At 41.5% G+C, this 12,330-nt stretch overlaps 1 protein-coding gene across 1 annotated transcript in view; it reads left to right on the top strand.

The window, feature by feature from the left end:
- Positions 1–1,332: 1,332 nt before the first annotated feature.
- The window catches only part of smg1 (SMG1 nonsense mediated mRNA decay associated PI3K related kinase), a 51,251-nt gene continuing 40,253 nt past the window's right edge, over positions 1,333–12,330 (top strand). The window contains exons 1-9 of the mRNA XM_058652800.1: positions 1,333–1,572; positions 6,101–6,249; positions 6,489–6,641; positions 7,740–7,873; positions 8,305–8,363; positions 9,546–9,759; positions 10,542–10,667; positions 10,757–10,829; positions 11,788–11,885. Coding sequence (XP_058508783.1) covers positions 1,496–1,572; positions 6,101–6,249; positions 6,489–6,641; positions 7,740–7,873; positions 8,305–8,363; positions 9,546–9,759; positions 10,542–10,667; positions 10,757–10,829; positions 11,788–11,885 — 1,083 coding nt within the window. The 5' untranslated portion in view covers positions 1,333–1,495. The remainder of the gene's footprint in view (positions 1,573–6,100; positions 6,250–6,488; positions 6,642–7,739; positions 7,874–8,304; positions 8,364–9,545; positions 9,760–10,541; positions 10,668–10,756; positions 10,830–11,787; positions 11,886–12,330) is intronic.

Consider the following 12,330-nt stretch of genomic DNA (forward strand, 5'->3'; position numbering starts at 1 on the left):
CTTGAATATGTTTTCCATACCAAAAACAAACACCAGGTGGCTCCATTGAGCCGTGTCTCTCTTTGCTGGCCTGTATCTCAGCGATGAATGGACGACATCTCATTGGCTTCCTCACAGCCAATAGAAGGACGCTGTCGTCTTCGAATTTTGATTGACAGCTTTGTTAGCCAATGAGAAGCAACAGTGCGCGCGGATGTGACGCGCCTGGCTGCTGCCTTAGGATAGGGTAATGCTCCTCAAAACGCGATGACGTCATCTAGAGACGCCCGGAAGCTTTTGAATGTAACACAGGAACATACGCAGCTCTCTCAGCAGGATGTTAAGATTTGTAAAGATATTGATAGGATGCTTTTTGACGTCATCTGGAACAAACGTACACATTATATCAGAAAAAGTGTTATTATGAATAATTATGAATCTGGTGGGCTTAACCTTTTGGACTTTAATACACTAAACAATACTTTTAAGATAAACTGGGCCAAGCATTTCCTTAAAAACTGTCTCAATTTGGAACTTTATTCCCCACTATATATTCTCTATATTCTCTATATTTGGTGGTCTGAGCTTTATTTTGAACTGCAAATACAATGTGGACAAACTCCGTGTTAAACTGTCAGGTCCTCTAAGCATGGTCTCTCATTTATAAACACAATTTCTCACCTCACAGATATCTGATTTGGAATAGGAATACTGCGATATTACCCTGCTCATCACTATATGACAACATTTAAAAGAGACATAAATACAAACTGTTCCTTTTGTGAAAATCACCCAGAAACTGTTTTACACCTCTTTTGGTATTGATCACCCACCAGATCATTTTGGCAAAACTTCAGCAGATTCATCATTGACCATATTTATAATGACTTTATTTTATTGTGGGAGAATGTGGTATTTTGCTTTTATATAACTCAAAATAGAGAGAATATGTACTTCATTAAAAATGTATTGATTCTATTGGCAAAATTCCATATTCATAAATGTAAATTTAGTGGTAAAAAAATCCTAATGTTGTCCCTTTTACCCATGAAGTTGTGCATTATATTTCTTTGGCAATTAAGACGAATGTCAATGTTTGGTCCTCCCTTTCTTTCTCTTTTTAATAACTCATCAGCTACCCTGGCGCAGTTTTAATTCTCCTGTTTTTGCTCTGCTCGTTGACTAATGCAGTGTTTCTTTCATCACTTCTGTACGAAAAAAGAAAAGAATGTAACACAGGAAGTCAGTCTAACCGGAGAGCGCTTTTCTCCATTGTAGTACGAGACTGCCTCCACAAGGTGGCGGTAATATGACGGCAAGGATGATGTCAGCCGTCGTACAGTGTGAAAGAAGAAGAGCAATACCTTTGGCTAGCGATAACGACGAGTTGCTAACCTATCTGTGAGACTTGACTCCGGACTTGACTCAACTTAAGTGCGAAGTGTTCGTCGCTCGGCAGAGAGAGACACGGTCACCGCTGCCGGCGGGTCATGCAGCTCTCTGAGAGTGAGAGGGAATGAGCCGCGAAGCCCCGGGGTCTCGGCTCAGCGGCGCCCACACATTGCAGCCACAGTGGAATGACTGGGAGGCCAGGTTGGTGATGTGCTCAGGGGGAGGCTGCCTACAATCCCGCGGTGACTGCGTGGGCCTGTGTCGTGTTGCTTCATCAACTTGTGGCCGATTGTGTCTGTACATGAACACGAAACGCACACTGTTGCTTACATGTACTGTCCTTATAGCGCCACGAGTGCGTGTCTCGCCACGCAGACGTTAACGAGCCACGCACTGGCTGCATTAGAAACCCGCCACGCGGAGTCCTTGTGTTAGCTTGGTCTGTGGACAGAACGCTGGCTAGTTAGCCTGTTGCTAACTTAGTTGTTGTTAGTGGTCAAGACGACGTTTAACCCACGGCGGTAGCGGCACAGTGACTTAGTGTGAACTGCACTTAGTAAACAAACGTATCGGTTTGAATAGAAGACACATTTGGAGTGAATCTGGAATAATATGTGCTTTCGGTTAGTCGGCTAGCTTTCTGTTCTGGCTAGCGACCACCAGCTAGCTTGGAGGAATACGCTGCCTTGTAACGCAACTTTACAAACAAGTTGTTGATAGTGTTTGTAGAGTGTTCACACACGTGCGTGGTGTCAGTGCTCGTGTGTGTCTGTGATTACGTGATCGTGTGTGTGTGTGTGTGCTAAAGTGAAACATCACAGTCCGGTGTTAGCGTCACGTGTTGGCTTGTTTCATGACATATGAGCAGCAGGTGATGACTTTAGTGTGTGTGTGTTTGTGTGAGATTGATAAGTGTTGTCTGACAGGTCACTTGCCCCCCCACAGGCCTCTTGGGCTGCACTGCACTACATCATCACAAACTCGACAACACTCCCATTCAAAAATACTGAATTGTTCCTCAGCTGTTCAGTAAAGTTCTCGTCCACTGAGGAATCCTTTAATTGATACTAATTAATATCAAAGCAGAGAAAGCACTCACAGAGCTCAAACGTTCCCACAGTGTCATTACACTCAAAGCACATGTTCATGAATCAGGGTCTTGATCTGGATTTTAACCAAACAATGCAGCTACCTGTATAACACAATATTACATGATTATTTCAAAGCAAGACATTTATGGCAGAGTTATTGTGATTGTTTACATTCACAGTGTCAGTGTAAGCTGTGAATGAGAGGATAAAGACATTCTCTGGAGATGTGCAGTATGTTATGGCCACTGGAAGATACTATTAGATTTTGGTGCTGGTTCAGATTTAGATCTGGATTGAAAAATGAATGTGCACAAATGAAAAGTGCAGATGATGAAAATAATAACTAATGAAAAGCCATTTACAAACTATTTTAGATTACAACATGAGTAGAGAAAGAACTCAGAGAGTGCTATTCCCTTTCACCAAGACCACTGCGCCTTCCACAGTGCCGGTGTACTTGCCTATTTCAACAGTTCCAAAATAATATCTTCTCCAGAATCCAAATACACTGAACAAAGATATAAACGCAACGCTTTTGTTTTTTGCTCCCAATTTTCATGAGCTGAACTCAAAGATCTAAAACACAAAATCACCATTTCTCTCAAATATTGTTCTAAATCTGTGTTAGTGAGATAATCCATCCCACCTCACAGGTGTGACATATCGAGATGCTGATTCATGCTGATTAGACAGCGTGAATATTGCACAGGCCTGCCTTAATCATAAAAGAAAACCGTCAATTAATTGATAATGAAGATAAATGTAGGTTGCAGCTCGAGTGGTGATGATGATCCAGAGAGAGAGAGAGTGTGACACTGGGAAACTGAGCAGCCATGGTTGAGGTTTGAGCATTCTTAGTCCTTTCTCTAGTTTTGTATTTTCATTTACTTACATGATATTGTTTAGGTCATGCTGTTCTCTGCAATACTCTGGCTTTCACGTTCTGATTCTTATCATTTCCAGCAGGCTGTACACCGATGGGTGCAATGCTGCCGTCAGCAGGAAAGAAAGTTTCTGTCTGCAGTTTAAAGTTCTTAAATGTTCTTCAACACAGTCCAAAGACCTCTGTATTAGGAGTCTTCTTCTAATGTTTTCAGGCAGGCTTTACACTGAGATGCGTAATGTTGCCCTCCACAGTTCAAAGTTCTTGATTCTCACCGCTCTTTGCTTCTTTTCTAATAAATTCTTAAGCACAGAAGTTCAGCTACAGTATATTTAAGCAACTTTCCCTCATTGGAAATGAGTAGAGAGGGCAGATCAAAGGCAGCGAGGTAGATTAGTTGCAGATCTAAGGCAACGGTACACACATGCACACAATGGGAGATATCTCAGGATTCCTACGTGCATTTTCTGAGGAAACTCGGAACCATTATTTGGTCGCCAGCTTTTTCATATTTTTCAGACGACATAAAACAAATGAATCTAAAGGTTCAGCTTGTTCTCAATGTTCTTGCTATTCAATTTGTTTTCAGATGTTATACTTAATACTTCATCCAGACTTTATACCAAAAACATTTGTACTTTTGTCTCATAGGAAATGAAATGACAGATGAAAAACAGGCAACACAGATTTAGCTAGAGAAGAAGAACTGGTCTGTGTCTAATTATGTGAAGCGACTAGAAACTTTTTAGAAAACAAAGACTTTGATCTGCAATGGGATGCTTTCAACTCCTGTGTTGAAGAACCACAAAGAGGGAACTGTGGATTAAAATCCAGAAGGATTAAAGATCGAGGATGAGAATTAAGGTCAACTTCCACCTGAGTTAAATAACTTCAAACTGTTATCACAGACTTTAAAATGTGATTGGGAGCTTTGAGCTGTGGAGATCTGCGTTGCACCTCTTAATATACAGCCTGCCGGAATTTATTGGAAGAAGAAGAAATGTATGGGCAGACAAGGTGAGAGTACTCAGCATTCCCAACCCTATTTTCTGGGGAATGCTCATGTTCTAGTTTCATGTTGTGTGGTAATTGTGGGCTTTCAATTGGGCTCAGTGATGGTAATGAAGTCATACTTTGATTTGAGATATTCTCGCTCACATCCCATATAAAAAGCTTCAGTGTCCACCTCACATTTCTGTGCTTGATGTGGACATACACTACCAGTCAAAAGTTTGGACTTCTCATTTAATGTTTTTTCTTTCTTTTCATGACTATTTACATTGTAGATTCTCACTGAAGGATTCAAAACTATCAATGAACATATGGAATTATGGAGTAAACAAAAAGTGTATATTGTGTATAAGTATATTTTCTGTAAACCAAAGAATCATTATCAAGTAAAAACCTTTGTGGTAAGTAGTAAATAAAAGTGCCTTTGCCATGAATGTTGTGCACAGCTTTCTGTACTCCGTGACTGTTCCAACCTCATGTTGACGTGAGTCAGAGCGACGTGCAAACTATCCATCTTCTCCAGCTTTATCCTCAACATGAGGGTAGTGTGGCTGCTATGCCAATCCCAGTTGACATGGGGTGAAAGGCGAGGTACACCCTGGACAGAAAACCAACCATCCACTCTCATCTTAGGACAATTTAGAGTGATTTTCCCAAATATGACCAAATCTGGATGTTTTTGGACAGTGGGAGAAAACTGGAGAACCCAAAGAAACATGCAGAGAACATGCAAACTCCGTGCAGAAAGGCCTTTGTTCTTGCTGTAGTGTGTTCTATGTGAACTAAGCTTTGCACATTTTGCACATTTTACACAGGATTTTTTTTCCTTGGGTCGTCCAGAGCCAAATGAGATGATATTTTAGATATCTTGGATATTTTCGGGTGAGAGGTTATTCTGTCTGCAGCAGTCATGTCACTCTGATGTTTACTTGTTCTCTCCCACTGTTCACTGCATGTGCAACTCCCAGCAGAGATGGGTAGAAGGCGAGATGTCTCACTCCAGCTAAAAAAGAGTCCTGGTCCTGGTCTACAGCGTAAAATAGCTGTGACGTCATGTGTAATTAAATCTTTTTGCCACTCATTCTTTCATTGATAATCAGGCTAATCAGCTGCCCGTCTCCTGATTAGATGGAGTTGCAGGACACATGATAAGCCTTACTGTCAGAGCCTGAGACTGAGAAATGTATCTGTGTAAATGTAATGTGTCACTGAGCAAACGCTGTACATCAGTGCATCACTACTTTTCCACAAACACTCAAAGTTAAGCCAGGCTGTTCCGTACAAGCACAACAGTTGAGTCTGGCGTCTGCCTCCTCTGCAGTAGATGGTGATATGTCCCTTTTTACCTTGTTTGGATTAGGCACTGTCCAGTCTTGCTGGAGGCTAGTTGTTAGCATGTCATTCTGCCTCTTCCTGCGTCCATGAACTGTAAAATATTCAATTCTTTGAGCTGATCTTCTTGTCGGTCTAACAAATGTGTCAGCCTGCGTTTGTCGTACTATTTTGTGCACCGACTTCTTCTATTGCGTAAGTGGGTGATTAGAACTGTTGCACATGCAGAGAGCACCCAGGCCAGCTGTAGTCCCACTCTGCTTCAGCATTTACTGAAGGTTCATGTAAAGGTGAAGCAAAGACTTTCATCAGCTTTAACTTTAATTGAGAACAAATCCTGAGTTTAAAAAAAAATCACAACAATCAATTCATTAAGATTAACAAAATGTTTCATGTGTTTGTGTTTTTTCAGAGTTGACAGCGTGTCATCCAGCCAGGACGGAGTGAAGTCCAGCACGTTTGCTTCAGGACTGTTGTATGACGGGTTCCCTTCCAGCTGCTCTGAACAGCCAGCAGTGGCCAGTGATGCCAACGCTGCTGCAGATCAACACCAGGAAGAGGGTGAGGCCTCTGCTAATGCAACATAATACAACACAGTATTTGTATTGAGTATGTGAAAGTGACTCAGAGATGAGACCAGCCCGTCACATGTGTCTGCCAGGGCTTTCAAAAGCTATGTTGATAATCTGCTCCACCAAGTTTGTCTTTTGTGGCACACCCCTTCTCACCATTTTCAAAAAACTTAAAAAGATGTTCCACAGAGCTCACGTGCCATGTGTTGTATGATCTGTATCACTCAGGTGGATATGAAGCTGGTCAAGGTGTCTGTGATGCTGCTTTTGGTTGGAAGTCGCTGGTGCAAGAGTTGAGGCCCAATGACGTGACAACAGATTTCACTCCATTTCAGCATGGAAACCGTGCTTTAGCTTCAAAGGACATGAGGAAATCACAGGGTAAACGCTCAACCTTTCACTAACACTCTAACATGCAGCAGCAGCAGCAGCAGCAGCAGCAGCAGCAGCAGCAGCAGCAGCAGTCGGCGCTCAGCACAGGACAATATTCACCTCACTCTTACATTGTTTTCACTCAAAGCACAAGATGGTTACTTCACCAAGGTATAGAACAGGTCGATACATTATTAAACAAACTAAGTGGCCTTATGTCATGTATTTCATTAACACGACGGACACGCGCGCACCCACAGGTGAGCCAGCGTCGCATCAACCACCAGTTGAGACAAAGACACAGACAGAAATTTCCCAGCGCAGTGATGCGATACTTGCTTTCCTGCAAGTAGAAGCCGGAGCAGTTCTCCAGCTCTGGGTCCAAGTACTGAAAAGAGTCCTGGTACCTTTCACTCACCGCTACTGCTCTGTTGCTCACACACACACACACACACACACACACACACACACACACACACACACACACACACACACTCGCACACTCGCACCCCCTAACATACTTACATACACATATATAAATAGTAGAGGTGTCATGGATTGGATTAGTATGGTCGATGGTTGCTGTCAGTTTTGCAGGATGATTGATGGATATCAATCATCATTTAGCGTCTGCTAAATGACATGTAATGTAATGTAATGTAATGGATAGATAGATAAAAGAAACACATGAACACCATCATTCCTTTAAGTGTTTGTGTCAGTGTCTGTCTGCGAGAATTTGAATAGAATATCCCTCTATACATAGTGCTGCAACCACTAATCCATTACTAAACTAATCAGCTACTAGTTTATTCATTGGTTTGAGTGCTTCTTTTAATAGTTATGACACGTTTTCTTATTTTCAGCTTTTAAAGTGTGAATATTTTCACTTTTCTTTGCTCATTTTAACAAATACATTTCAACATATACACAAGTTAATAATAGACCATAAATAAAAGACATTTGAGAACATTTCTAGGTTTGGGAAACACAGATTAAGATTGTTGTTTAATTGCAGTCCTGTGGTGTGAGAGTGTTGGTTTGATGTGGTTGTTGTTGTTGTTGATGATGATGTTGTTGTTGTTGTTGTTGTTGTTGCTGCTGCAGATAGAGGGGCTCACTCAGAGGAGTCCCGACTGGCCAACCTCCTGCGCCGGGTCTCCAGAGAGGACGACCGCGACCGAAGGCTGGTCACTCTCAAACAGCTGAAGGAGTTCATCAGCCATGGAGAGAGTAAAGTGGTCAGTCACTTCCTGTTGGCTTCATTACAGTAATGAGACAGTGATGGTGTTTGAACTCCTGAGCTCCATCATTCTCTTGTGTTAAAGTGTAACTTAACCTCTAAACCAGTGTATACTGGTATCTAGTAAAGTTATTTGCTCATCCAGGTGCAAATCTTTACAGTTGAGTGCAAAGTATTGTCTTGTCTCACTGAGCACCTCCCACAGCTGCAATTCACTACCAGACCACGCCTCCTGCACTCGTTTCTTGTAAAGAACCAGATTGTGATGGATGAACCAAAATACATTATAATGATGTCAAGTCCATCTTGCTGTATATGATTGTGTTGTGGGCCAGTTACCCTGTGGTTCCCACTTATCCTTCAGTGTTCAGTGCAGTCCTCGTGGTTTTAGAGACATTTCTCATCACGGTCCCTCTGAATCTTCCACAGACCCTGGTCAAACAGCTGGACACCATCCTCAGCATCTTGAATGACATTTTGAACGAGAGGTAAGAAGAAGTGAATGTTCAGTTTCCTTAAAAACACACAAAAACACAACCTACTGCATTTTAGATTCCTGATTCTAATCAACCACAAGTCAACTATCAGCTGTGATCACAAAGCTCTGTTAACACTCAGTTGAACCTCGTCATTGGTCTAATAAAATAAATACCTTTTTATTACTTTTTACCATTCTTGTTTCTCGCTAGTAATATTTTCTTCTCTTGTTGTAAGTAAGAATACAACAAGAGGATCAACTTCCTGTTTACTAAATGTCCTACTTGCTGGAATGGTCATGTGGTGGACGTTTGTTGTTGTTGTTGTTGTTGTTGTTGTTGTTGTATGTCGCAGATTAAATCTTCCCATGGACGCAGATTGTTTTTATCTAAAAATATTGCTTTTCAATGAAGACAGAGTTTCCTCCTGTTGTCAGGACTGGGCATGGGAAACCGAGAGTGGTCAGCAGAAAATGTGCATTTTAAATTTCCAATACCATGGCCCGACTCATTTTATTATTTAGTTTTTTCTGGTACTAATGGAAACACAAAAACGTATGAACTGGACCAAACTGAACCAAACTGAACTGTTATAATCACCACTCACTTTCACTGGGTGAAAACCTGAAGTCTGAAGCTAGTCCCTCAGTGAAGTGAGCATTAACTCATCACTACAGCAGATATAGATAATTAAAGAGTGATACCGAAATAAGACAACAAAATGTCATTACTATCACTTTTTATTCGTTACTTCACCTTTTGGATTTTTATATACCTTGAACTAATTTCCATTTATATGTAGGTTTATTTATTTTATTGTATTTTATTTATTTTTATTTTCTTGCTCTAATTTGATGAGTATCTAAGTATGTATATATACAGTATGTGCATATTATTATTTTACATTTGTATTTTTTGTGTGTGTGTATGTTTTTATACATATCTTTATAAATATATGTACCAGTAAGGGAGGTGGAGGGGGGGCCAGGGTAAAAAATAAGATGTTCAATGCCTAATTTGCTATGTTATATGTTAATATGACAAAATCCAATAAACACAATGTTAAAAAAAAAATCACTGAAATACATTGTAAGGTTTCATGTGACGTAAAGTTTCTGTTGTGAGCTGACGGTGCAGCAGCGGTCGTGACTAACCCCTGCTCTCCACTGTGCTCTCTGTCTTTGACGTGTGTAGCAGTAAGCTACTCTGGGAGTTGCGTCAGGACGCAGCAGCTTGCCTCGGTATCCTTTGCACGGTACTCGGCTACGAGGCCGAGCGCATCTTCAAGTGGCTTTTTCTCAAGTTCACTTCAAGTAGCCGTGATGAGGTGAAGCTGTTGTACCTGATGGCAGCACAGCGCGCTCTGGAGGCTGCTGGAGAGAGGAAGGCTTTCTCTCACGTCATGCAGGTAACCACACACAGCTTTTGCTTGATTTGTCTTCCATTCTGGACCTGGCTTTGTTTGCCGGTCTTACGCTGCGTTTCCACTACATGAACCCAGCTCGCCTCGGCTCGCCTCTACACAGTTTGGTTGGTTTTCATTACAAAATAGTACCTCGTCAACATGGAAGGAGTCATCATAGCACGGCTGCATGAAACTGCAGTGACTTTGTCTTTTCACACACAAACTAGTGACGAGTAACGTGTAAAGCAGTTGTTTTCAGTGTATTGAATCATTAGAATCAGTAATTAAAGAGATTTGTTGAGTACTTCCTCCATGACCGGAGCACTGACTCTGTCTGACGCAGTGATGCAGCCTTTCAGCAGTGCTGTGTTAAATACACCAGAATCCTCTGTTAAATGATGAGGTTTTAGATATTTCCTTGGTAATTGTTGGATATTAATCCACATTGTTAGGATTAGATTAAGGTTAGGTTAAATCTTTTTAACTGATCTACAGTTCGGCATTTCGGTTCTTGTGTCTGTGTCGGACGTCTTGCTCGTGTCTCTTCCTGTGACGGCGCTCTGACCAATCAGTGGCCGGCAGTCTGACGACGTCACGCATAGTATCAGCTCGGCTCACTTGAAACCTCGCCAGAGCAGGTATTCTAAAATGCCAGGGAGCAGGTACTACGGCTAATGGAAATGGCGTGCTGCACTTGTGGAAAAGGAGCTTGAAGTGTGAGCCACAGTGGATACCTATGTGTGGCCAGTAAATGGAATTTAAATGAGAGTATTGTGTGTTTTTAGCTGGTGATGAGCAACCTGCAGTCCATCCTGGAGAATGTGGACACACCAGAACTGCTTTGTCAAAGTGTCAAGTGTATTCTTCAGGTGGCTCGCTGCTACCCACACGTCTTCAGTACCAACTTCAGGGTGAGTATTTCAGCAGTGATACAGGACCGGTCAGTTTAGGTCAGATTAGAACCTGACTAATCCTAGTCCTTTGTTTGCCACTTTCACAGGACACAGTGGACATCTTGGTGGGCTGGCATATTGACCACACACAGAAGCATTCACTCACGCAGCAAGTCTCAGGTCAGTTGGATTTTTTGGTATCAGTGATTGTTGTCTGGTGTTTGGATTACAAACATTATAAAATCCTCATACTTCTTTCCTGCTGTGCAATCTAGTCATGTATAATTCTTTTCGGCCTGTGGCTGGAATTATTGATTAATAATTGATTTAGTCTGCATATTGTTTCCATTTTATTTCTGTATCAGAAATAAATGATCTAAACTACCTAGAGCGGAAACAATTAGGACCTGAGTCCTAATTAATCGACAACTATTTCTATAGTTGATTAATCGGTTCAAAGCTTTTTTCCTGATTAAAACAAGATTTCTGATTGTTTAAGCTTCTTAAATGTGAGTATTTTCCTAATTTCTTTGCTCTGATAACGAATAAATCAATGAAAGTGAATCATTTTGGTTTGTGGACAAAACAAGACATTTGAGAACATCATCATTTCCCGGTTTGAAGAACACCGATCAACATTTTCACAAGTCTTCGTTTTATTCTTACTTATTCTTATAGTTTTTAACTTTGTAATTTTTTAAAATTGCTGCTATAAGATTCGTTTCTGCTATAACATTCGTTACCTTTGTACACTGGAGCGCTGTGACGAAAGAATTTCCCGCAAGGGATTAATAAAGTATATTCAATTCAATTCAATTCAATTTTTTTAAGGTTTTCTGAGATTTTATGGACCAAACGATTAAGTGAAAATGAGCCAATTATTTGTCAGATTGTTTGCAGAAGTCTCTGTTTTAAGGCCATGTAGTCTCGAGAGTGGTGTGGACACCAGATGTCAACTAAAACTTTGTTGTACCCTTGTTGGCATGGGTGTCTAGGTCCACTCGATGTGGCTGAAAATGCATACACACGCACAGTAACGGCGACTTGCTTACGTGAATGAAATTGTCTGTACAACATTTGAAACCACGCTGACGTAGTTGTAATGACACCTAATGAGTATGTTCATTTCTGTGTTAAGGCTGGTTACAGAGTCTGGAGCAGTTCTGGGTCGCAGATCTGACCTTCTCCACCACCCTGCTTGGACAGTTCCTGGAGGACATGGAGGCATATGCAGAGGTAAAGTTACTCTTAGAGCACATGACTGAACTGAAATCACTGAGCCAATTACATTTAAAACTCACTTTCCCATGCTGTTTAAATGAAAGCCTGCACCTTTCAGTGGGAGCAAATCATTAGAGTATCCGTATGCATATACTGCACCGGCTGCATATACTGCACCGGCTGCATATACTGCACCGGCTGCATATACTGCACCGGCTGCATAGACTGCACCGGCTGCATATACTGCACCTGCTGCATATACTGCACCTGCTGCATATACTGCACCTGCTGCATATACTGCACCTTGTTGAGGTACATGTGTATACACACGCACACATACATTTTATTGTACAGATATACTGCACCGGCTGCATATACTGCACCGGCTGCATATACTGCACCGGCTGCATATACTGCACCTGCTGCATATACTGCACCTGCACCTGCTGCATATACTGCA

Source organism: Solea solea, chromosome 16 (genome assembly GCF_958295425.1).
Source record: "Solea solea chromosome 16, fSolSol10.1, whole genome shotgun sequence".
Classification (NCBI taxonomy): Eukaryota; Metazoa; Chordata; class Actinopteri; order Pleuronectiformes; family Soleidae; genus Solea; species Solea solea.